Here is a 27,512-nt window from a genome sequence, read left to right as displayed (position 1 = left end):
GAAGAATCCAAGGACATTTAACAGACCAAACAATGGTTAAATGGCACATCAAACTTTGTGATAAGAATTGACAGTTCAGGAAACTTAAAGTCATTGTTGTCATTATCCCAAATTCATTTTGATTTGCCTTTTAAAATTATATGAGTTTAGATGAAGTTGTACCTCAGCTGAGAATTTCCTGGCTTTAGTTATTTTTTTCACAACCTAATTTAATTGGTTATAGTGAATTCAGTGTAGACTATAGTTTTTTTCTTATTCCTTCTTTTGATACAATGACGATTTTAGGATTGAGAGTTAACAATATATAAAAAGCAAATATTTAGCTTTTGGTGTTATTGCTTTATTAGACTGATAATATTGCAAATGAAGAATGTTTGTACAAAATTAAGAGGTGGGCTTCCCTGGTGGCGCAGTGGTTGAGAATCCGCCTGCCGATGCAGGGGACACGGGTTCGTGCCCCGGTCCGGGAAGATCCCACATGCGGCTGGGCCCGTGAGCCATGGCCGCTGAGCCTGCGCGTCTGGAGCCTGCGCTCCGCAACGGGAGAGGCCACAACAGTGAGAGGCCCGCGTATCACACACACACAAAAAATAAATAAATAAGAGGTATTTAAATTTTTTTAAATGATTTTTTGGGGAGAGTTTTCTGGATTTCTTATCATGGCTGGTTATTACCTTGAGAAGTTTACCTCACTTTGAAACCAGTTACTTTAAAAAATATATCTCCAACATTATACTCACCCTTTAAGAATTTTCCTTTTGGATGAGAGAGGAGAAAGGAATGCTAATAAGTAATGGGCTCTGCTGTATGATATCATCTATCTTGTCTTTCGTATGTCACTCAGGGTCATCCTGCAAAAAACGTCAATAAAAGAGAGGCAGGGTGGGGGGCAGGGGAAGAAAATGAGTATGTGTGTGTTGGGGGAGGGTACAGAGGCAGAGACAGCTCATTCCCAAATAGAGCTTTCTGAAACACCCATAATATACTTCTTTAGAGATTTCTTCAATAGTTATCATGTTAGAGAAATTGCTGTTTTGAGGAACGTATACTTAAAATAGACAGAAAATCATCTTGAATAGACAGCAGTTCACACAGACCTACGTTTTGAGAGATTTTCCATAGTTCTTGAAGTCTTAAAAATCCTTTGCTTTGGCAAAAAGGGTGAATTTCTGATTTGGTGTGTGCTCCTTCCCACATTAAATTTTATCCTTTTTGGTCTGAAGGATTTTTTTCCTCTTAATTTTAAGTTTTTCACATAATTTGGTCTGTAAGGAAACTGGTAATCCAGTAATATCAAACACTTACCATTTATTGAATGTTTATTAGGTACCAGCCAGTATGCATTTTTATTTTATTTTACCCTTACAGTAGCATCATTACAATCTTCTCCTCATACGACTGCTGTACAGATGAGGAAATTTGATAGAGCTTTCAGGGCTAAAATAAGGTTGCAGCAAATGTGGACTTAAGTTGTGGCTTTACCATCAGTTCTGATGAGCATGCCTGTCATCTTTATCAGCAGTATCTCCCTCCACTCAATGCCCTCCCTTAGAGTTTACTGATCTTATTCCTCTTCAAACAGAGCTTTCTTATAATCCTATAATCCAAGTCTCTGAATGGTGTGCTTTCTGCTTTTGCTTCTCTGAACGTTTGGCAAACTCTTTCTCAGCCTGCAAAACCCAAGTGTTATTTCTGTTCTGAAGCTTTTCTTGATTCTTCCAGATACTATTAATTATGCTTCCATAGCTTTTGTATGCCTCTGTTCTTACATTGTTATAACTCCCGTATTCACTGAACTTTCTGAGGGTAGTGTCTGTCTCTCCTAGCATATACTAGGTACAGCAAATGTTTGTGGAGTTTGTTGAATGAATGTGAATTCTGGAGAATGTTATCAAATCTTTCATGATCATTACATCTGACAAAGTAATTCACCCAGTATTTTGTGGAGGCAAGTGATAATATAATGTTTAGGGCCTTCTTTTAAACTCTAACATTGCATTCATATTGAATCTATCACATGTAATGCTAATTTAATGAATGGTTGTAATTTCTTTATAATATGTTATTAACCTTGTTCACAGTTTTTGGGGAAAATAGTGATAAATAGTTTAGTGGAACACACACTAGTGGTCTTTGTGAGGCTATTAAAATTCCTATTAAAATGAGAACATTAAAATGTCAAAAGTCAAGTTCATAGGAAGAGTTAGTATGTAGACCCAATTTGTGTTTTCCTCAGTCGTAATTAGTCTTATGAATTATTTATTGGCATAACACTTGAATAATAGTTGAGAATTTGTGTAATCTTTCTGTTACATATTTAAAAATATTAGCCATTTAGCTCAACACATGTATCCTATTTGTTGATTTCCTCTGTTTTCTTAGGGCTTTAAATAAATTTTATTTATTTATTTATTTATAACTAAGATTTTAAACTTTGAATCTACTTGAATATTGCATTATTATTAGACACTAATTACTTTTCAAATGCTCAAATAAAAAAATACGAGGGAGAGAGTAATAAGAAAGAAGTTAGCTATTCTTTTATTCAATTTATTACCAATTATTAATTTTTAAGCATAGCCAAATAGTAGCATGTATCTCAAAACAATGATGATAGTTTTATTTCTATAATGATATGAGTGAAAAGGCACAAAATGATATTTAATGGCAAATTTACTATGCTGCAAGCTCTAGAAATCCATCTACCATTGTTTTTAAGTCAATATCTGTTGAAATCCTACTCTGAACATTTTTGTGTCTGTGCTCATATCAAACATGTTGTATCATTTTTGAGTTAAGTTTGCAATAAAGATTAATAAGTTAGTGTTTCAGTTTTTCTGTAACAACAACAACAAAACCTTTTTCTGTGCATGAAGTGCATGCATAAAATGAGCGGAAGTTCCACAGACTTTTGGACTCTTCTGTTCTTACATATAAGTCTCTTGATGTTTCCTGTCTGCCTTTTTGACTACCTGTACAGCTGTTTTTCATGTGTTTTTCAGACTTGGAGAAAGACCAAGTATTTTTGACAGCTGTATGCTGAACTGCAATGTATGCTTGGCCACAGGTCACGTTTTCATTTCTTCACTTGTATTTTTACTCAATGTGTAAAAGAAATACGAGCATAGAGAGATTCAGAAAACATGTAGCATGCTGAGTAATGGTAGTCTTCTTCTCCACTTACTCTGCTACATAGATTCCACAGGAAGAAAAAGACAGCAGAGAAATGGAGGAAATGGTATTCAGAACTACCCTCCATGGGGCCCTTGTTATAATAATGAATGATGGAAAATGCTCTGGGTTATGCATGATGGAAAGAACTGAGCACAGACAGACAGACAGACACACACACACACACACACACACACACACACACACTGCTACAGACCATTTTAGTGAACAGACTATAACTTAGTAAAGAAAAGTGTTAATCTAGCAGTCAGTTCAACATGTAATTGATTACCAATTTATGCATCATGTTAAAGCTTTGTCAATATGATATTTTAACATCAGGAAATGAGACACATTTCTTAATAAATATTCATCTCATGAGGCTGCCATAATGGAACTTTCCTGCGTCCACCCACCCATCCCCACAGGCACAAAATTTTTTCATTGCCTTTGAAAATGAAAAATACTGATTTCCAAAGTTCTTTCAAAATGATTTTGGTAGGTCCTTTGTCAGTTTGTTCCTAGATCTTTCAAATAGTATTTCAAATCACAATGCTTATTTTTCTGTCATCATGGTTATGATTAATGAGATAAACATCCAGATTTTAAATTCTGATGAAATCTCCACCCTTCCTAGTTATTTCAACTTTAAAAGATAATTTTTCCCCTGTATTATTTAGGCATAATTTTTGAGGAAACATCACTTAGCTATTGTCATCTTTTCAATCTGTTGCTTTTACATTTCATACCCTGTTGGTAGAACTTGATCCATTGCATTGGATCAAGTCTAATTGCCTCTGTATCTTTTTCTAATATGTTCTTTTTCTCTTGTAGAAATTTCCTCTGCTTTTACCTTTGATCTCTTTTCATTCTACTTATCCTTCTCAGTCTAGGTATCCTTCTCAACTGAGAGGTACGATACATCCTACCTCTATCATGAAACCTTTCCCAGGAAGTTCCCTGTAATGAGGCTCTTTGATTTTCTATAGTGCTTAGTCAGTTTCACATCATTTAGATTTTATATATTAACTTACGTTATTAAAAAAAAATGGATCCAGTGCAGTAAAATGGAGTCAGATTCTGACTTGGGTACTAGCTGTCATTTCTTAATTCTTTGACATTGGACAAATTATTTAAGCTCTGTGGGTTTCAGTCTTTTCATGTGTAAAATGGGACTACTGTTATTAAAGATCATAGCTATTTGCTGAATACATGTTTAGCACAAAGGTGGGAATATAACAGGTGCTCAGTAAGTGGCAGTAGTAGTTATTTGTTGTTCTATATTTCTTACAGTTCTTAATATAATACTGAGCATGTGGTAAAGTATGGTTTGAGTATGGTTCATGGCTAGGTCATTTAAATAGCTCCTGAAATCCCATCGCTTTTATGAAGGCTTCCTGTTGGCTCTGTTCTATTAGAACTACAAAACTTTCATGGCTTCTCTGGACTGTTCTTTCTGTTCTCATTATCAGTAAGGGGAGCCTTTGGTATGTATCCTGAAGTGGCTTCCAATACAGTGATTTGAAGGATTTATTTATTTATTTTTGAGTAATGTTTTGGATTGATCCTTACATTTTTCTAATCGTCAATGGCTAGGATTGTAATAAATAAAGCATTTTTCATGTACTTAAAATGCAGTATGTGAATTGCATATAATAAAGTCTCAGCCAATCTGAGATGCAGATGAATAAAGTATTTTGCCTAGCTTACTTCAGCTCAACAGACATTTATTAATGTATCTCCTATGTGCCAGGCATTTTCTAATTGTTGGATTTACAAAGATGAGTAAGATATACCTTCTTGCCGTTGAGTTTAAGCTAAGGTGAATGAGAGACACAAAAACAGGTAATTTCAATCAGTGATTAGTTGTAAGATGAAGAAAGAATGGGGCTCTGCGGGATCACAGATGGAGGGTAATTGAAGGGAAAGAGAAGATTTCTGGGAAGACATGAGCTTCAGTCTGTGATGTCTCTCAGAGGACAAATGGGTTGATCCACTTGATTCAGGGACAGAGAGCCAACTCAGCTTCAATATTTATGAGAATTTATTGCCTATAAAGTTCATGGATAGGTTTGGCTCCAAGTGAGGCTTGATGCTCTGGCTTAAACAGTGTCTTCCATGGCCCTCTCTTAACTGCACCCTTGTAAAAGCCTCATGGCTTCTGTGATTCCAGACCTTATCCTCCTCACATATTACTCTCCGGGGGAAGAGTAAGTTTTTCTTTAGTTTCAGCTCAGTTTAGGGATTTAGTTTCTTTCATTGGCTGTAAATTATAACCATCCCTTAGCTAATCACTGTGACTAGTGAGATACTAATTAGTTTATATAAGTCAGGGCCTACCTAGTCTCAAGCTTAGAATGAAGTCAGTCTCATTCAAGCCTCATGGCTAAAGATGGGAGGAGAGGGCAATGGATGACCAGGAGGCATCCAGCAAATGTTCACTATCCCAGGGGAAGAAAAGTGTAAGAATTTTTTTGGAAAGGAAATAACATAAGCAAAAGCAAGGAAGTATGCACCATTATGATATGTGTGGGAAACAGCAAGTAGTTAAATATTAATACAACATTTAGTATGAGATTTAGAAAATAATGATAAAATAATAATGCAATGCAGTATTTAACACCTGCTGGATCTAGTTTCCATACATTACTTAATTTAATTCTCACAACAGCTAACTAAGTTAGGTACACCATCTTGCAGATAAGGAAACTTGAGCCCAAATTCACAGCTAATAATTGGTTGAACTGGACTCAAACTCAGATTATCTGACTCTAGAGGCAGCCCATGTGGACATTACAGTATATTAAGTAACTCCTCTATATTGCTAGAGTTTCAGGAAATAAGACTTCACATATCATGCTAAGGAGCCAAGTGTTCTCTGGGGCTCAAGTTTTCTTCAAGCTCTAGCTCTTTGTCATACCATGCCAAAGCAGTAGTTCGCAAACTTTAGCATGCATCAAATAGCCTCTAGGGCTTGTTAAAACCTAAACTTGGGCTCTATCATCATAGTTTCTGATTCCATAGGTATAGAGTGGGACCCTAGGACTTGCATTTCTAAGAATTTCCTAGACAATGCTGATGCTGGTGGTCTGGAAGCCACACTTTGAGGATGACTTCTTTAAGGTCTTTGGGAGACTGGAAGATTTGTGGTTCAGAGACATTCAACATATTGAAATGAACTCAAATTTTATTGTACTTCTGCTTGGAAGTATAGCCTTGACCTCACATTCTTTAATAATACAGAGAGTATATTTTGGTTACAGTAATATCCTCCCCCATAGGTCAAGGTCACTACATGTGTTTCATTGATTGGATTTCTTCTGTCTCTGATTCTTAACTTATTAAGATTAGATTTATTGCTCTCCTTCTAAGTCCTGCTCAATTTGCTAATGCTCAGTTCCCTCCTTGATGGTTAAAAAAGTGCATTTGTATACTAAAGGAATATTTGAACATTTTATTTTATTTGTTTACATTTTTATTGTGAAAAAATTTAAATATCAGAACAAGTAACATGAATGTCCATTTTTCCACCATTTAGAGTCAACAATTGTAAATGTATACACATGTATACATACACTTTTTTTTTGATGAAGGATTTGAAAGTTACAGATCTTATGCCACTTCACTCATAACTATTGTAGAACACATTTCCTGATAAGAACATTCTCATATGTAATCACAATACCATAATTACACTTAAGAAAATTAACAATAATTCCTAATGTTATCTGACATGCAGTCACATTCCAGTTTCCCCAGTTGTCCCAATGTCTTCTATATCTGATTGTTTTTTGGTATCAGGATCCAATCAAGTGAAATTAAATTTTAAGAGTCAGTAAAGCTGGATGGATCTTTATACTCAGATAAGTTCTGTGTTATTTAAGATATAAGTTTCATTGCTTTAATAAAGACCAAACTTAATTAAGGAAGATGTTTATTTCTGTCAGATTTAACCACCTGGAGATAAAGTGGTCCAGGACTGGTAGGCAGCTCTGTTGTTCTCAATATGTGGCTTCTATCTTTGAGGCCAAGATAGCTGTTCCAGCCCTACCATCATGCTGGGGAGAGGGGAAGGGAGTGCATACTCAGTCCTTTTAAGGGTAAGTCTGGGTGTTGCACACATCACCCTGCTCCCATCTCATTGGCGAGAAAGTACTCATATGGTATATCTGTCACAGAGGCCTGGAGATATAGGCTTTATTCTAACTGGATGGCCATGAATCTAGTGATAATTCAAGTACCAAAAGAAAGAATAGCTCTTAGGGGGAGCCGTTAGCATCTCGGCCACAAGTTTGTTTTTGCAAATGACTAAACTATGCTAAACTGTATTAAATCCATTTAATAGCTACTAGTCCATTATAATATGACATTTCTCTTTTTGAGATATATAGGGCTAGTAATTGCTTCTAAGCTGACCCCTGACTGTTATTCTTTTTTGAATTATTTGATATATATTTTATAGATTTCCTGTTGTCGTTTTTGTTGGGGCATAGCTGTCACTGCTCACAGCTATCAGTGTTTTCATACCTCTTCTAATTTGCTATTTCCTTTTCTCTGGTCTGGGGAAGCAGGTAATGATAATCATTATAATGATGCTATGATTTATTGTGTTTTATGTGTGCTACACAGTGTTAGAGACTATTAAATCTTATCTCTAACTTTGGAGCTCTTAGGCAAATATACTCATTTTATGAACGAGGAGGCTGAAGCTCCTGGAATATCAGTAACTTGTTTATGAGAACTGCAACTGTTCGAACCATAATTAAAATAAGAATTGATGTCCTGAGTGAGACCTGGGAATCCTACCTGTAAAAAGTTTGCATGATTTTCATTAGAAAGACTTTGCAGCATCTATTTTGACTATTTAGAGGCATATTTATACTTTTTCATTTTTGCTTGGTACAGACAGGAGGATTGCTATATAGTTAAATTCTGGATAGATGAGGTACTCTTTGTCTGAATATATCTCTGTGAATACACTTGTACAGCATGCATATACATACAGCATCCATACAAACTCGTATCTTGTTTTATGAAATATTTAATAAGCATAGTAGATAAAGAATAGATTAAAAAAGCTTAAAACAATGACTGAAAAACCTACTGTGCCTTATAAAAGAATTTGAGCTTTGAGGGGATACTCTTCAAAACAGCATTAACATGAACAATCCCTTTCTCTCTAGCGATCCCAGATGTGTATTTTGTTCAGATGTGTATTTTGTGAATATATGCTAAGACAATATTCAACCTGAAACATCTCTCAGACTATTTAAAGTTGTTAAATTTATTGAATCAATTAAGATGGGGTAGAATATGTTGCAGTAATATGCACCCCAAAGATCTCAGTTTGTTTTCTTTTTAAAAAAAACTCCTTTGGCAACATATTTTCATTTCTAAAAGTTGCCCTTATTATCCATACTCAGATATAATAATAAGACTACCATCCATTTCTATGCAATTTAATTTCTTTTTGAGCAAAGTATTCTTTAAATTTCAAAATTTAAGGTTAACTGTATTGGCACTGATATCCAAGGTAAAATAGAATAGTTACTACAGGACTTACTGAAGTATGGGTTAGAGATGACAAATTAATTAGAAGATTGACCTTTTGTTTATTCTCTTAATGAGTAGCTTAATTTTTCTTTGACATAGTTCTTCCCTATATAGTAGATTATAGGATACACTAATCATACTAGCAGAACATGGAAAGTTATAGCCACTAGATCTTCCTCAGATTAGGGATACTATACTGTACCATAGAAATTATCATAATTATCATCATCTCAGTATATTTTAAGAACTGTGAATTTTGTAGTTAATGTTTACAGACTAATAGTAGAAGACACTTCAAAATCAATCAATAGTTTAGGGCAATCAGTGACTACTGTTATTCGGTATTAGTCATTTTCTTTCCCAACAGTGCTCAACACTGTGATTTGTATAAAACTGGTGCTTAATACATGTCTATGGATTTGGTCTGCTGTGTTTGACTGATGTCTAAGTCATTTGAAAGTATGGGACTGACATACTATGAAGAAGAGAAGGCTTCATGCAGAACCATTTATATTTCTGATTTTGGAAAAAATGATAGCTTGCAAAGAGTCATGATTGTTCTCAGGTATTCTCTTGAGCTACAGATTTCAGCTCAAATAAATGAAAATAAATGTATTTAAAACTATAAACATCTTATGAATAATGAAAAAATTGGGAAATGTGTAGATAGTGATATATAATAATCTGATAGCCTCATCAATTTGCAATTTAAAATTTAAACTGCCCATTTTGTTCCTTGGGGAAAAAATTAACTGACATATTTTGGTGAATAGTGATAAAATCTTTACATTCATAAAAAGAATAAGTTACCTAATTTCCTCTAATTCTTCTTTAGGTCGCGATTTAATTTGTATCCAGTCTATGGATGGAATGCTGATGGTGTTTGAGCAGGAAAGCTATGCTTTTGGGAGATTTCTCCCTGGTTCTCTTTTACCTGGCCCTCTTGCTTACAGTTCCCGTACAGATTCCTTCATTACTGTTTCATCCTGCCGACAAGTGGAAAGTTACAAGTAAGTTTGGATCTTGAATCTTTGGAATCATGGTTTTTTATGTGTATCTGCTGATAATTTCTTATCCACAAAGAGCTTGAATATTGCAAATGAAAAAGAGAGTGGTTTCTCTGATAAAATGTAATTGTGGTGACTTAGAGGATATCGTTTACATATCATAAAACATTTGAAAGGCAGTATAGTGCAGAGATGGAGAGGAAGGATTTGGAGAGAGGCACACCTGGACTGGAGTCCTGATTTTGCTACTCACAGCTGTTTGATGGTCAGTGTCCTTATCCTGAATGTAAAGGAGGTAATAACATCTATTTCGACAAATTTGTTAAAAGAATTAAGTGTATGTCAAGTTACCACCCCATAGAAAATGCTCAATAATTATTGCGATTGTTCCTTGAATTATAAATAATAAAGCACAGTCTGAGTGAAAAAAAGCCAGGTACAAATACATATATAGAATGATTTTATAACAAAAGAAGAATGTATTTGACATAGGAAGAATACTGGCAAGAAATACAAGTGTTTTTATGAATGTTTTTAAAAGAACCGTTTACAGAAGTGAAGTATGAAAATGACCCTATGAAAACAGCTTATACTTTTTGCTAGAAATTCATATTGATTTTGGTGAATTGTGTTTCAGAGAGACTGTTTTCTTCTCTACCAGCTAAATTTCAATAAAAATTATGGTTTTGAGTTTTTGGAGGCTGTTTTTTATTGGAAGGGAGAATGGGAAAAAAAAAGTAGAAATCCATTCTGGGAAAAGAAATAGACTTGGAGAATTATAACATTTTAAGTAACTTTATTGTTGGTATCTTACTGACGGCAGCATTTAGAACTTTAAACATCTAAGCAACACTTCATTATAGCCTTTCCGTATTATTTTTGGCCACATGATTTTTCCCAAGGCAGGAAGAAAATATAAATTCATCAGGCAACAGATGTAAATTTTTGCCTTCAAGTTTTATTATTGTGTATATTGCAAGTTAATGTAGTTTTCTCTTAATAAGTGACAGTCTGCATTCTGAGAATTATTGTTAAGGCATCTAGGATTTAAAACTGAAAATAAGCAAATGTTTGTGACTAAGCAGAAGTTAACTGATGGAGGTAGTGTATCATTATGTCATATTCCTCCTACAACTCCTATGGTGCTTGTCCAAAGGAGATGAATGAGTTGTGGCATTGCTACTGATAATAAATAAAATATCATAATTATTATGAGACGCTGAGAAAAATATCTGTATAATTCATTCAATCCTGTGAAAACTTAAGCAATATTGAGAAGATCTGCTTTTCAGCTTTCCACCCAGTTCTTGCCAAGTAGAGTGATACTAGCAGTGTTACACTGGGGTCATGATACAAAGATGTGAATGTTCCATGACATACTCTTTGAAATATGGGAAAAGGAATTAATTTGGTAATAACTCCAGGAGTGATTGGATGAGAAAACAATGTGTAGGTTTCCTTAACGTGAAGGTTTAATCTCACAGAAACTCATACTGTTTTGACTGTGGTAATTCTCCAACATACTGATCTATTAAATTCATCTCCATCTAAGACTAAAAAAATGCACACTTTATTTATTATGTGGATCTTTTAAAATGGTAAAAATGCATGGGATATGTGATTATTGTGAAATGATTACAATCACGAGGGTTTATAACATTGAGTAGTATGTTGTATTTATATATACTTTCAACTTTAATAGATTAAATGGTAATCACAGGTGTAATTTAGGATGGGAGAAAGCATGAAAACTGTAAGTTTGGTTTTTGGAGGCTTCATTAAATCTATTTATAATCAGTTAAAAATATAATCAGTTAATAGAAAGGCTTTTAAGACATAATTCATTTTCATTTTTGATATTGATGTTTAATTACTTTAAAAACAGATCAATTATGTTCAAATAGGAGCTAGAGAAGGCTATGAGTCTCAGACTTTAGTGTGCATAAGAATCATCTGAGCATCCTTTTATGAAATGCACATTTGCAGATTCTTAATCCCCAACCCCTTAGAGTTTGATTTAGTAGGTTTGGGGAAAAGACCCAGAAATCATCACAAATACATACTCCAGGTGATTCTAATTCAGGGCATACTTTGAGTGTTGTTTTTCTTTTGAAGTGAGAGAATTTTTTAATTTTAATTTTAATTTTTTGGTAGAGGAGGGGCTTAGGGCCATTCCCTTCACCACATTTGTACGAACTTTGGATCATCTTTTATTCTCTTTTTCTTTCCTTTGCTTGTCAGAATTATTTAGTCAGTAAATCGTGACCTTTCTACCTTTTTTTTTTCTCTTATTCAGCCCTTGCTTCCCATTCCCACTGGCATTCAGACCTTTATCTTTTCACTTGGATTTCTGTTTGTTTGTTTGTTTGTTTTTAACCTCTAATCTAGACTTTGAAGGGCCTTTCTCATAGCTATTCTTTTAAAACACCTCTTTAAGCCAGAATAATTTTTGTTGTCCATTAAAAAATCTAAATCTTCTTATACGACATTCAGTGCTCTTTATCCTCCAGTCCCATTTTAACCTCTGTTAAGTGAACTTTCAGATTTGGAAGGGACTTTTAAAATTAACTGGTTTAAATATCCTCCTTTTTTTAACCTCCTAGATATATTATTGCCCAAACACACTGAGTTTTGCCCAATATCATATTTGCTTTTTGTATTGTGCTAAAATGTTCCAGAGTATGTCTTACATTATCAGGTTCCTGAGAGCAGAATCTGTTTTAAATACCTGTTCACTAAAGGAATAATTCAGTTCTTTGGTTCAGTTATTCATTCAGCAAACATTTTTCAAGAGGTTTCTCTGTGCCACACACTGTGCAAAGCACTGGAGATGCAAAGCCAGATAAGACCTGTCTCTTGTCCTCCAGCAGTATACCAGCAAGTGGGGAGGTAGCAAGTCAATCAGCTACTTCAGTTCGTTGTGATACTGGTTATGGGAGCACTGTGTACAGGAAACTGAGAAGCCTAGAGGTGATACCTTTAAATAAGAATTGAATGTAAGGAGGCTCCCTAAAGAAGTGTACTTGCCAGGAGTTTTATCCTTCTCCACTGTTTGCTATACACTTTCCCCTGTACCCCTACAGTGGCTCCTAATATTAATACATTGCTAAGTAGATAATAGTCTTTAAATCAGTATTTTAAAATCTGTTTGTTGAATTTAATGGATAGTATTTTAAAAAGAATATTGTGTTCTTCACCAGCCGTAGGTTCTTGCCAAACTGAAATATTTGGTGTTATTCATATATATTCAGAGCTTCTCTCTTTCTCCTCCTCTTTTGCTCATGCTCTGTCTGAAATGCTCTTCCTTCCTTTTCTGTGAATGAAAATTAGGTCTGGAAGCCTCCCTGCTCCCCATTCAGATCTTGCCTGACGTACCTGTCAGTAACAACTCCTTCTTGTCAATTCACAGAGTAATTTTTTCACTGCTTTCCATAAGTGCTATTCATGCTTTCCCTGATATGACATATTTACTTGTTTTTCTCCTTGACTAGGCTAAATGTTCCTTGATGGCAGGGATTTTGTATCCCCTGAAGTGCCTAGCATTGTACCTTGCTGAAAGTAGATGTTTAACAAGATCTTAATGAAGGAATGAAAAGTTTATGAGGAAACCTTCTATTTTGTTACTGGCATCTTTCAATGAAAATAATTCTCCCAGGCATAATCAAGAATGCTTTAGCTATAGTTGGAAAGAATGTAGTAATGCTCTGTATCCAGAGCTTCCAATTCTAGTAGAGTTCTGCAGGTTAAATATCAAAGTTCCCAAATCTCCTGGTACACTTTGAGGTGACAACTATTTTTCATTTGAAAAGAAATGATTTTGGAGGATTTACTTTTGTGTTCTATGACACCTCAATCCATATTTTAGTTACTTGCTGCTGTTTTTACGATGTGATACAGAGGAGCACTAAATTATATGGTTGAGTTTGTCATTAGTGCTCCACAGGACCTGTTAAGCATTTGTGGCTATTGGTTCAAAAAGTACCACTGTTCACCTGGACTTGCTGTATCTGTGATTAATGCCCTTTCTGTTCTGAAAAACACATATGACACTCTTTCATTAAATCTTTTTACTTTGGACCTGATTATTCTTTCAGAAGTTCCAACAAGGGAATTTTATTCTTTAGCTTATATCACGGAACACTTGAGCGATAAGAAAACAAAAATCCAAGTGTTTTCTCTATTTGAGAAATTCCAAGTCTGCTTGGAATTGGTTTTGGAAACATTTCCATCTACATTATTGGTCACAGTTAAAAGAATTTAAGGAAGAATCATAAAATAAATGCTATTGTAAGTTTGTCATCATCTAAATTTACTGTCAGTTACGTTCAGTAATAAAATACTCTTCTGAGTTGTCTTCTGGGAAGAGAATTGGTCTGGATTTAGAAATCAGGAGTCAATTTTGGCTGTGTCTGTGCCTGCTGTTTTGATGTTAATGAGGCCACTTTAGGGGTTCACTTATGCCTCACATGAAATAATAACTTTTTAGTTATATAAGAAGCTTCAAAGAGCTCAAAATCTTTGGATATTTACAACAATCTCATTAATATCCATATCATCCTCTGGTAGGTTGGTGTCTGCAGGAAATGAATGGCCTATGTAATTAATTGCCCGAGGTTAGATCCATTTGCAGGACCAGTTCTGGACTGATGTTCTAGTCACTAGTGCATACTAATTTCTGTTACCATGAACCAGAAAGAGTAAAGCAATCTTATTTGGAGGTTGGACTATGAGGTCTAATTATTTGGTGCTTTTGGAGAGTTAGGGATTTTGAAGGTCAGTCTCAGATGGTGTGGAGATATTTGCTGCAGCTACCTACGGGATTTTTTAGCATGATTTTACAAGGCCGAGATCTTCAGCCTCCTACCCTTTTCTGTCTCATTTCCCATGACTCATTCCTCTCCACCATGCGTCTCTCCTAAATTCCTGCCATGGCCTTTCATGTATCTTTTACTGCTGCATGCCTTTGCATGTGCTGTTTGCTTTGCCATAATGCCTTTTACCTCTTTAACAGCATGATGAGTTTTCACTCATTTTTCAAAACCTAGATTTCTCCTCCTGAACTGATACCAAGAACTTATATATTTCCTCCACCCAAATTACCTGTTCCTGTGCTCATATTCCCTTGGTACTTATATGCATACCTTCTATTAGCACAGGGCACTCTGAGTTACACTTATTTGTTTGTATATGAATCTTCACAACTACTTTGGAAGGTCTTGGTGGATACAAGTCATGTAGTAGTTTTTCCCCTTGTTAATGCTTATATGAGATCCCTACTATATGTTTATTGAATGAATGAACTTTATATAAATTAAGCTTTCTTATTAACTGTAATTTTCATGAATGCATTGCAAAATCTATCTTAATTCATAGTTATTCTGCATTCACTGAAAATTGGAGGCTTTTTACAAATTAAGTATTGCTGATTGAGTTAGAAGGCTTTAAGAATTGATATATGACATTTGAATACCAGTGTAAATTTCAGTACTTGTTTAGATATTCTGCATTGCCTTTATTCATTCAGGTCCCTGATGTTTACACTATCAGACATCTTTCTCTTAGACAATATGAGGTGTCTGAATATATCTACCTGCTAATTTTCCTCTTAGCTATCAAAGAGCAATGTAAGAAGTTTTGATTCAATAAGAGGGAAAGGCTTAATTATTTGTTGAGATGTTTTTGTTAACCTTCTAATACCTTTTCTCTGCTAAGTGTTACCTTTTGGAGAGCCTTCCCTATCTCCCCTATATAACTAGATATGCACCAACAATAAAAGTAAGAAACTTCAAAAAAAAAAAATAGGTAAAGGAATCTATGAGCCTAAAATTTCTTCATTTTGAGTAGGATTATTACTCTAACAATACACCATAAATTAATGTGAGTAAGGGAATTTAAACTTTATTGTCTAAATTAATCATTTCTAAATTGAATGATATTTATAAATTGTTTTTAAGAATGATTTGAGCTAAATGTTACTATTTTTAACTTTTAAAAATATATTTTATTGAAGTATAATTGATTTACAATGTTGTATTAAATGTTACTATTGAAATGAAAGCTTTAAAATACTTATAGAAAGTTATAATGTCCATTATTGAGAACTTATTACATACCAGATAAATTACTAGGTGATTTATCTCTATGTATATATAAAGCTGTATCTGTCTATGTGTTTGTCAATCTGTCAATCAATAATTGGGCACCTAGTGTATACCAGATACTGTACTAGGCACTAAATTATTTTTTAATTCTTTTAACAATGCTTCAGTTTGAGATTATTATTCCCATTTTATAGATAAGACAGAGTGATTAATTAAAAAAAAATTTCTTAACTAGTTAATGGTTTAGCTGGGAATTAAACTCAGGTGTTCTGGGGTCCATAGATTATCTATTAATAATTTCTACTACTACTTTTTTGGCGGGGGTTGCAACAAGTCGTCTGGTTGCTTTGCATTATTTGTATTTTTTTCTATTTTGTGTTTTGGTGCTGGATCTTTCTTGAGTATTGTTATTTGTCACATAAAATTCTAATGGAAATGCTTTGATATTTGGCAGAGCTATTTTTCCAACATTGAATTTTGGGACATATGGTTATAATTTCTTTACCATTGCAGTTTTACATAGTCTTAAGTATCATTCAGTATGAATTCATTACTAAATTTTACAATTTTTAAAATCAATGAGAAAGTTATTCATAAGGTTTGTAGATAATGTGCATTTAAAATTTTAGCTATACCGAGATTATGTGTTTTTAAAGTTTAAAATAATTTACACTTTTTAACTATAAAGTCACTTACAATTATTCCATATCTTTTAAACAGATACCAAGTACTTGCTTTTGCAACGGATGCAGATAAAAGACAAGAGACTGAACAGCAAAAACTTGGTTCTGGAAAAAGACTAGTTGTAAGGCCTTTTAAAAATATATGAAAATTTTAGTAATGTTATATCTAATTACAGATGTTCGTTTAGAATAAGAATTCCTGGGAATAAAAATTTAAAAAACATATATTTTAGCCATTTCTCTTTTCTGTGTTAAAGTTATGTCAATGATCAAAGAATTTAGTTGGCTATTATTGAGCAATGGAGATACATGCCTAGTCATGGTCATAATATAGCAGATTATAGAGTTGTACCAGTAGAATGATAGATACCCAGATGTGGTCATTTTTAACTGAAGTGATTATAAACTATCAAAATAAAAATAGAAAAATAAAAAATTCCTTTAATAGGCAAAAAAGTTGCTACTAGTAGGCGTGTGATGAAATATATAAGTAAAAGATGAAAGGGCTTCCCTGGTGGCGCAGTGGTTGAGAGTCTGCTGCCGATGCAGGGGACACGGGTTCGTGCCCCAGTCCGGGAAGATCCCACATGCCGCAGAGCGGCTGGGCCCGTGAGCCATGGCTGCTGAGCCTGCACGTCTGGAGCCTGTGCTCCGCAATGGGAGAGGCCACAGCAGTGAGAGGCCCGCGTAGTGCAAAAAAAAAAAAAAAAAAAGATGAAAATAATTCACAGTCTACAAAGATAAAGTTAGCTCAAAGACAAACGTGGATGTTTGATAACTTGAAAAAGTCGTTTGAAGGAAAATTGTTTGAATTTTATGGTGTCTGGTCTTTAATCCACTCTGAGTATATTTTTCTATAAGGTGTGGTGAAATGTTCTAATCTCATTCTTTCACATGTAGCTGCTCAGTTTTCCCAGTACCACTTACTGAAGAGACTGTCTTTTCTCCATGGTATATTCTTGCCTCTTTTGTCGGAGATTAATTGACCATAGGTGTGTGGGTTTATATCTGGGCTCTCTATTCTATTCCACTGATCTATGTGTCTATTTTTGTGCCAGTACCATGTTATTTTGATTACAACAGCTTTGTAGTGTAGTCTGAACTCAGGGACTTACTTCCAGCTTTGTTCTTTTTCTCAGGATTTCTTTGGCAATTCAGAGTCTTTTGTAGTTCCATATAAATTTTAGGAGTATTTGTTCTAGTTCTGTGAAATATATCATGGGCATTTTAATAGGGATTACATTAAATCTGTAGATTGCTTTGGGTAGTATGGACATTTTAACAATATTAATTCTTTTAATCCAAGAACATAGAATATCTTTCCATTTCTTTGTATCATTTTCAGATTCCTTCATCGATGTTTTATAGTTTTTAGAGCATAGGTCTTTAACCTCCTTGGTTAAGTTTATTCCTAGGTATTTTATTCTTGATGCGATTTTAAACAAGATTGTTTTCTTGCTTTCTCTTTCTGATAGTTCATTATTAGTTTATAGGAAAACAACAGACTGTCTATATTGATCTTGTATCCTGCAACTTTCTGAATTCATTTTTTAGCTCCAATAGTTTTTTGGTGGAGACTTTAGGGTTTTCTATATATAAAATACCATGTCATCTGCAAAGAGTGATAGTTTTACTTCTTCCCTTTCAACTTGGATATGTTTTACCTCTTTTTCTTGTTGGATTGCTGTGGCTAGGGCTTCCACTACTATGTTAAACAAGTGTGAGAGTGGGCATCCTTGTCTTGTTCCTGATTTTAGAAGAAATGCTTTTGGGTTTCCATCATTGAGTATGATGTTAGCTGTGGGTTTGTCATAAATGGCCTTTATTATGTTGAGATATGCTCTCTCTATACCATCTCTGATGAGAGTTTTTATCATGAGTAGATGTGGAATTTTGTCAAATGCCTTTTCTGTGTCTATTGAGAGGATCATGTGATTTTTATCTTGCCTTTTGTTAATGTGGTGTATCACATTGATTGATTTGCAAATATTGAACCATCCTTGCATCCCTGGAATAAATCCAACTTGATCATGGTGTATGATTCTATCTATATGTTGTAGGATTCAGTTTGCTAATATTTCATTCAGGATTTTTACATCTATATTCATCAAAGGTATTAACCTGTAATTTTCCTTTTGTGTAATGCTTTTGTCTGGTTTTGGTGTCAAGGTAAAGGTGGCCTCATAGTATGAATTTGGGAGTTTACTGTCCTCTTTAATTTCTTGGAAAAGTTTGAGAAATATAGGTAAAAGTTCTTCTTTATATTTTTGGTAAAATTCCCCTGTGAACCTGTCTGGTCCTGGACTTTTGTTCGCTGGAAATTTTTTTTTAATTGCAAATTCAGTTTCACTACTAGTGATCCATTTATGCAGATTGTCTATTTCTTCCTGATTCAATCTTGTCAGATTGTATATTTCTAGAAATTTGTCCATTTCTTCTAGGTTGTCCAATTTGTAGGCATATAGCTGTAGTATTCTCTTATGCTTTTTTGCATCTTGTGGTATTGGTTATTTCTCCTCTTTCATTTCTTATTTTGTTTATTTGGGTCCTCTCTTTTCTTCTTGGTGAGCCTAGCTAAAGGTTTATCAATTTTGTTTATCTTTTCAAAAAACTAGCTCTTGCTTTCATTGATCTTCTCTCTTATATTTTTTGTCTCTATTTTATTTATTTCCTCTCTGATCTTTATTGTTTCCTTCCTTATGCTGACTCTGGGCTTTGTTTGTTCTTCTTTTTCTAATTGCTTTGGTTGGTAGGTTAGGTTGTTTATTTGAGATTTTTCTTGTTTCTTGAGATTGGCCTGTATCTATAAACTTCCCTCTCAGAATGGCTTTTGCTGCATTGCATAGATTTTGGAAAGTTGTGTTTCCATTTTCATTTGTTTTGAGGTATTTTCTGATTTCCTCTTTGATTTCCTCATTGACCAATTGGTTTTTTACTAGCATGTTGTTTAACTTCCACATGTTTGTGCTTTTCCCATTTTTCTTTTGGTAATTGATTTCTAGTTTCATACTATTGTGTTTGGAAGAAATGCTTGGTATAATTTCTATCCTCTTAAATTTGCTGATACTTGTTTTGTGGCCCAGCATGTGATCTGTTATGGAGACTGTTCCATGTACCCTTGAAAAGAATGTGTATTCTGCTGGTTTTGTATGGAATGCCCTGTAGATATTTATTAAGTCCAACTGGTTTATTGTGTCATTTAAGACCACTGTTGTGTTACTGATTTTCTGTCTTGATCTGTCCATTGATGTAAGTGGGGTTTTAAAGTCTTCTACTATTATATTCTTGTCAATTTTCCCCTTTATGTCTGTTACTATTTGCTTTATATATTTAGGTGCTCCTGTACTGGGTGCATATATGTTAATGATTGTAATATCCTCTTCTTGTATTGATCCTTTTATAATGATATAGTGATATTGTTATATGATATCATGTATTATATTACTATGATATTATAATGATATAATGTACTTTTTTGTCTTTTGTTATAGGCTTTGTTTTAAAGTCCATTTTGTCTGATATGAGTGTTGCTATCCTTGCTGTCTTGTCGTTTCTGTTTGAATGAATGAAATATCTTTCTCCATCTCATCACTTTTAGTCTGTGTGTGTCTTTAGCTCTGAATTGAGTCTCTGGTAAGCAGCATATAGATGGGTCTTATTTTTTTAATCCAATTAGACACCCTATGTCTTAAAAAATATTTTTTATTGAGGTATTGTTGATTTACACCCTGTGTCTTTTGATTGGAGCATTTAGTCCAGTGATATTTTAAAAACTATTGATAGGTATGTACTTATTGCCATTTTATTACTTGCTTTCCAGTTGTTTTTGTAGCTCTTCTCTGTTCATTTCTTCTTTTTGTTTCTTCTGTGTGGTTTGATGATTTTCTTTAGTGGTATGCTTGTGTTCTTTTCTCTCTAATTTTTGTGTATCTGTTGTAGGTTTTTGATTTGTGGTTACCATGGGTTTCATATATGTTGACCTACAACTGTATCTACTTGTTTTTGTTTTTTTAAAAATTTTTTTAAACATCTTTATTTGAGTTTAACTGTTTTACAATAGTGTGTTAGTTTCTCCTTTACAACAAAGTGAATCAGTTATACATATACATATGTTCCCATATCTCTTCCCTCTTGCGTCACCCTCCCTCCCACCCTGCCTATCCCACCCCTCTAGGTGGTCACAAAGCACAGAGGTGAACTCTCTGTGCTATGCAGCAGCTTCCCACTAGCTATCTAATTTACTTTTGGTAGTGTGTATATGTCCCTGCCACTCTCTCACTTCATCACATCTTACCCTTCCCCCTCCCCATATCCTCAAGTCCATGCTCTAGTAGGTCTGTGTTTTATTCCCGTCCTATCACTAATCTCTTCATGACATTTTTTTTCTTAGATTCCGTATATATGTGTTAGCATATGGTATTTGTTTTTCTCCTTCTGACTTACTTCACTCTGTATGACAGACTCCATGTCTATCCACCTCATTACAAATAACTGTTTCATTTCTTTTTATGGCTGAGTAATATTCCATTGTATATATGTGCCACATCTTCTTTATCCATTCATCTGTTGATGGGCACTTAGGTTGTTTCCATGTCCTAGCTATAGTAAATAGAGCTGCAATAAACATTTTGGTACATGACTCTTTTTGAATTATGGTTTTCTCAGGGTATATGCCTAGTAGTGGGATTGTGGGGTCATATGGTTGTTCTATTTGTAGTTTTTTAAGGAACCTCCATACTGTTCTCCATAGTGGCTGTATCAATTTACATTCCCACCAGCAGTGCAAGAGAGTTCCCTTTTCTCCACACCCTCTCCAGCATTTATTGTTTCTAGAGTTTTTGATGATGGCCAATCTGACCGGTGTTAGGTGATATCTCATTGTAGTTTTGATTTGCATTTCTCTAATGATTAATGATGTTGAGCATTCTTTCATGTGTTTGTTGGTAATCTGTATATCTTCTTTGGAGAAATGTCTATTTAGTTCTTCTGCCCATTTTTGGATTGGGCTGTTTGTTTTTTTGTTATTGAGCTGCATGAGTTGCTTATAAATTTTGGATATTAATCCTTTGTCAGTTGCTTCATTTGCAACTATTTTCTCCCATTCTGAGGGTTGTCTTTTGGTCTTGTTTATGGTATCCTTTGCTGTGCAAAAGCTTTTAAGTTTTATTAGGTCCCATTTGTTTATTTGTGTTTTTATTTCCATTTCTCTAGGAGATGGGTCAAAAAGGATCTTGCTGTGATTGATGTCATAGAGTGTTCTGCCTATGTTTTCCTCTAAGAGTTTGATAGTGTCTGGCCTTACATTTAGGTCTTTAACCCATTTTGAGTTTATTTTTGTGTGTGGTGTTAGGGAGTGTTCTAATTTCATACTTCTACAGGTAGCTGTCCAGTTTTCCCAGCACCACTTATTGAAGAGGCTGTCTTTTCTCCACTGTATATCCTTCCCTCCTTTATCAAAAATAAGGTGACCATATGTGTGTGGGTTTATCTCTGGGCTTTCTATCTTGTTCCATTGATCTATATTTCTGTTTTTGTGCCAGTACCATACTGTCTTGATTACTGTGGCCTTGTAGTATAGTTTGAAGTCAGGGAGCCTGATTCCTCCAGCTCCATTTTTCGTTCTCAAGATTGCTTTGGCTATTCAGGGTCTTTGGTGTTTCCATACAAATTGTGAAATATTTTGTTCTAGTTCTGTAAAAAATGCCATTGGTAATTTGATAGGGGTTGCATTGAATCTGTAGATTGCTTTGGGTAATAGAGTCATTTTCACAATGTTGATTCTTCCAATCCAAGAACATGGTATATTTCTCCACCTGTTTGTATCATCTTTAATTTCTTTCATCAGTGTCTTATAGTTTTCTGCATACATGTCTTTTGTCTCCTTAGGTAGGTTTATTCCTAGATATTTTATTCTTTTTGTTGCAATGGTAAATGGGAGTGTTTTCTTAATTTCCCTCTCGGATTTTTCATCGTTAGTGTATAAGAATGCAAGAGGTTTCTGTGCATTAATTTTGTATCCTGCTACTTTACCAAATTCATTGATTAGTTCTAGTAGTTTTCTGGTAGCATCCTTAGTATTCTCTACGTATAGTATCATGTCATCTGCAAACAGTGACAGCTTTACTTCTTCTTTTCCTATTTGGATTCCTTTTATTTCTTTATTTTCTCTGATTGCTGTGGCTAGAACTTCCAAAACTAGGTTGAATAAGAGTGGTGAGAGTGGGCAACCTTGTCTTGTTCCTGATCTTAGTGGAAATGGTTTCAGTTTTTCACCATTGAGAACAATGCTGGCTGTGGGTTTGTCATATATGGCCTTTATTATATTGAGGAAAGTTCCCTCTATGCCTACTTTCTGCAGGGTTTTTATCATAATTGGGTGTTGAATTTTGTCAAAAGCTTTCTCTGCATCTATTGAGATGATCATATGGTTTTTCTCCTTCAGTTTGTTGATATGGTGTATCACGTTGATTGATTTGCGTATATTGAAGAATCCTTGCATTCCTGGAATAAACCCCACTTGATCATGGTGTATGATCCTTTTAATGGGTTGTTGGATTCTGATTGCTAGTATTTTGTTGAAGAATTTGCATCTATGTTCATCAGTGATATTGGCCTGTAGTTTTCTTTCTTTGTGACGTCTTTGTCTGGTTTTGGTATCAGGGTGATGGTGGCCTCATAGAATGAGTTTGGGAGTGTTTCTCCCTCTGCTATCTTTTGGAAGAGTTTGAGAAGGATAGGTGTTAGCTCTTCTCTAAATGTTTGATAGAATTCGCCTGTGAAGCCGTCTGGTCCTGGGCTTTTGTTTGTTGGAAGATTTTTAATCACAGTTTCAATTTCAGTGCTTGTGATTGGTCTGTTCATATTTTCTATTTCTTCCTGGTTCAGTCTTGGCAGGTTGTGCATTTCTAAGAATTTGTCCATTTCTTCCAGGTTGTCCATTTTATTGGCATAGAGTTGCTTGTAGTAATCTCTAATAATCTTTTGTATTTCTGCAGAGTCAGTTGTTACATCTCCTTTTTCATTTCTAATTCTATTGATTTGAGTCTTCTCCCTTTTTTTCTTGATGAGTCTGGCTAATGGTTTATCAATTTTATTTATCTTCTCAAAGAACCAGCTTTTACTTTTATTGATCTTTGCTATTGTTTCCTTCATTTCTTTTTCATTTATTTCTGATCTGATCTTCATGATTTCTTTCCTTCTGCTAAATTTGGGGGTTCTTTGTTCTTCCTTCTCTAATTGCTTTAGGTGCAAAGTTAGGTTGTTTATTCGAGATGCTTCCTGTTTCTTAAGGTATGATTGTATTGCTATAAACTTCCCTCTTAGAACTGCTTTTGCTGTATCCCATAGGTTTTGGGTCGTCGTGTCTCCATTGTCATTTGTTTCTAAGTACTTTTTGATTTCCTCTTTGATTTCTTCAGTGATCACTTCGTTATTAAGTAGTGTATTGTTTAGCCTCCATGTGTTTGTATTTTTTACAAAGCTTTTCCTGTAATTGATATCTAGTCTCATAGCGTTGTGGTCAGAAAAGATACTTGATATGATTTCAATTTTCTTAAATTTGCCAAGGCTAGATTTGTGACCCAAGATATGATCTATCCTGGAGAATGTTCCGTGGGCACTTGAGAAAAATGTGTATTCTGTTGTTTTTGGATGGAATGTCCTATAAATATCAAGTAAATCCATCTTGTATAATGTAACATTTAAAGCTTGTGTTTCCTTATTTATTTTCATTTTGGATGATCTGTCCATTGGTGACAATGGGGTGTTAAAGTCCCCTACTATGATTGTGTTACTGTCGATTTCCCCTTTTATGGCTGTTAGTATTTGCCTTATGTATTGAGGTGCTCCTATGTTGGGTGCATAAATGTTTACTGTTGTTATATCTTCTTCATGGATCGATCCCTTGATCATTACGTAGTGTCCTTCTTTGTCTCTTGTAATAGTTTTTATTTTAAAGTCTATTTTGTCTGATATGAGAATTGCTACTCCAGCTTTCTTCTGATTTCCATTTGCATGGAATATCTTTTTCCATCCCCTCACTTTCAGCCTGTAAGTGTCCCTAGGTCTGAAGTGGGTCTCTTGTAGACAGCATATATATGGGTCCTGTTTTTGTATCCATTCAGCCAGTCTGTGTCTTTTGGTGGGAGCATTTAATCCATTTACATTTAAGGAAATTATTGATATGTGCGTTCCTATTACCATTTACTTAATTGTTTCCGGTTGTTCTTGTAGGTCTTTTACTTCTCTTATGTTTCTTGCTTAGAGAAGTTCCTTTAGCATTTGCTGTAAAGCTGGTTTGGTGGTGCTGAACTCTCTCAGCTTTTGCTTGTCTGTAAAGGTTTTAATTTCTCCATCAAATCTGATGAGATCCTTGCTGGGTAGAGTAATCTTGGTTGTAGGTTTTTTTCCTTCATCACTTTAAATATGTCCTGCCACTCCTTTCTGGCTTGTAGAGTTTCTGCTGAAAGATCAGATGTTAACCTTATGGGGATTCCCTTGTGTGTTATTTGTTGTTTTTCCCTTGCTGCTTTTAATATGTTTTCTTTGTATTTAATTTTTGACAGTTTGATTATTATGTGTCTTGGCGTGTTTATCCTTGGGTTTATCCTGTATGGGACTCTCTGTGCTTCCTGGACTTGATTGACTATTTCCTTTCCTATATTAGGGAAGTTTTCAACTATAATCTCTTCAAATATTTTCTCAGTCCGTTTCTTTTTCTCTTCTTCTTCTGGACCCCTATAATTTGAATGTTGGTGCGTTTAATGTTGTCCCAGAGGTCTCTGAGACTGTCCTCAGTTCTTTTCATTCTTTTTTCTTTATTCTGCTCTGCAGTAGTTATTTCCACTATTTTATCTTCCAGGTCACTTATTCGTCCTTCTGCCTCAGTTATTCTGCTACTGATCCCATCTAGAGTATTTTTCATTTCATTTATTGTGTTGCTCATCGTTACTTGCTTCCTCTTTATTTCTTCTAGGTCCTTGTTAACTGTTTCTTGCAATTTGTCTATTCTATTTCCAAGATTTTGAATCATCTTTACTATCATTTTTCTGAATTCTCTTTCAGGTAGACTGGCTATTACCTCTTCATTTGTTAGGTCTGGTGTGTTTTTATCTTGCTCCTTCATCTGCTGTGTGTTTTTCTGTCTTCCCATTTTGCTTATCTTACTGTGTTTGGGGTCTCCTTTTTGTAGGCTGCAGGTTCGTAGTTCTATCTGTTTTTGGTGGCTGTCCCCAGTGGCTGAGGTTGGTTCAGTGGGTTGAGCAGGTTTCCTGGTTGGGGGGACTAGTGCCTCTGTTCTGGTGGATGAGGCTGGATCTTGTCTTTCTGGTGGGCAGGTCCACGTCTGGTTGTGTGAATGGGGATGTTGGTAGCCTTATTATGATTTTAGGCAGCCTCTCTGCTAATGGATGGGGCTGTAGACTTGTCTTGCTCTTTGTTGGGTATAGGGTGTCCAGCACTGTTCGTTGCTGGTCCTTGAGTGAAGCTGGGTCTTGGTGTTGAGATGGAGATCTCTGGGAGATTTTCGCTATTAGATATTATGTGGAGCTGAGAGGTCTCTTGTGGACCAGTGTCCTGAGGTTGGTTCTCCCACCTCAGAGACACAGCCTTGACACCTGGCTGGAGTGCCAAGAGCCTTTAATCCACACGGCTCAAAATAAAAGGGAGAAAAAAATTGAAAGGCAAGAAAGGAAGGAAGGAAGGAGGAAGGGAGGGAAGGAAGGAAGAAAGGAGGGCAGGGAGGAAGAAAGGAAGGGAGGAAGGAAGGAGGGAATAAAGAAAGGAAGGGAGGAAGGAAGGAGGGAATAAAGGAAGGAAGGGAGGAAGGAGGGAAATAGGAAAGAAAGGAGGGAAGAGAGGAAGAAAGAAAGGGGAGAAGACAAAATAAAGTAGGGTAAAATACAGTTATTAAAATAAAAAAATAATTATTAAGAAGAAAAATTTCTATTAAAGAAAAAAAAAAAAAAACGGGTCGGTCTAACCCTAGGACAAATGGTGAAAATAAAGCTATACAGACAAAATCTCGCATAGCAGCCCTCACATACACACTCACAAAAAGAAAAAAGGGGAAAATAATAGTATATCTTGCTCCCAAAGTCCACCTCCTCAACTTGGGATATTTCGCTGTCTATTCAGGTTTTCCACAGATGCAGGGCACTTCAAGTTGACTGTGGAGCTTTAACCCGCTGCTTCTGAGGCTGCTGGGAGAGACCTCCCCCTCTCTTTGTTCGCACAGCTCCTGGGGTTCAGCTTTGGACTCGGCCCCGCCTCTGTGCGTAGGTCGTCCGAGGGCGTCTGCCCTTCGCTCAGACAGGGCGGGGTTAACGGAGCAGCTGATTCGTGGTCTCTGGCTCACTCAGGCGGGGCGAGGCAGGGCGGGGGGGGGGGGGGGGATTGTGGGGGGGTGGGCACGGATGTGGGGCCAGTCCGCGGCGGCAGAGGCCGGCGTGACGCTGCACCGGCCCGAGGCGCACCGTGCGTTTTCCCGGGGAAGCAGTCCCTGTATCCCGGGACCCTGGCGGTGGCGGGCTGCACAGGCTCCCGGGAGGGGCGGTGTGGAGAGTGACCTGTGCTCGCACACAGGCCTCTTGGTGGCGGCAGTAGCAACCCTAGTGTCCCACACCCGTCTCTGCTGTTTGCGCTGACAGCCGCAGCTCGCGCCTGTTTCTGGAGCTCCTTTATGCGGTGCCCTTAATCCCCTTTCCTCGCGCCCCAGGAAGCAAAGAGGCAAGAAAAAGTCTCTTGTCTCTTCGGCAGCTCTGCGCCCGTTTCTGGAGCTCCTTTAAGCGGCGCGCTTAAACCTCTCTCCTCGAGCAACAGGAGGCAAAGAGGGAAGAAAAGGTCTCTTGCCTCTTCGGCAGCTCCAGACTTCTCCCGGACTCCCTCCCGGCCAGCCGAGGTACACTAACCCCTTCAGGCTGTTTTTACTCTGCCAACTCCAGACCTTTCCCTGGGATCCGCCCGAGGCTCAGTTCCCAGCCCCGCCCGCCCCAGCGGCT

The 27,512-nt window shown here is 35.9% G+C and overlaps 1 protein-coding gene across 5 annotated transcripts in view; it reads left to right on the top strand.

Moving 5' to 3' along the window:
- BBS9 (Bardet-Biedl syndrome 9) overlaps positions 1 to 27,512 on the top strand; it is a 446,549-nt gene that overhangs the window by 88,042 nt on the left and 330,995 nt on the right. For all 5 annotated transcript variants that reach the window (XR_010842160.1, XM_067042365.1, XM_059074636.2 and 2 more), the window contains 2 exons: positions 9,560 to 9,734; positions 16,553 to 16,637. Coding sequence is in view for 4 of the 5 variants with exons in the window: in XM_067042365.1 (XP_066898466.1) it covers positions 9,560 to 9,734; positions 16,553 to 16,637 (260 nt within the window). In the remaining variant the exon portion in view is untranslated. The remainder of the gene's footprint in view (positions 1 to 9,559; positions 9,735 to 16,552; positions 16,638 to 27,512) is intronic.

The sequence above is a fragment of the Kogia breviceps genome, chromosome 9 (genome assembly GCF_026419965.1).
Source record: "Kogia breviceps isolate mKogBre1 chromosome 9, mKogBre1 haplotype 1, whole genome shotgun sequence".
In the NCBI taxonomy this organism is placed as follows: domain Eukaryota; kingdom Metazoa; phylum Chordata; class Mammalia; order Artiodactyla; family Physeteridae; genus Kogia; species Kogia breviceps.
This window is presented reverse-complemented; position numbering and strand designations above follow the sequence as displayed.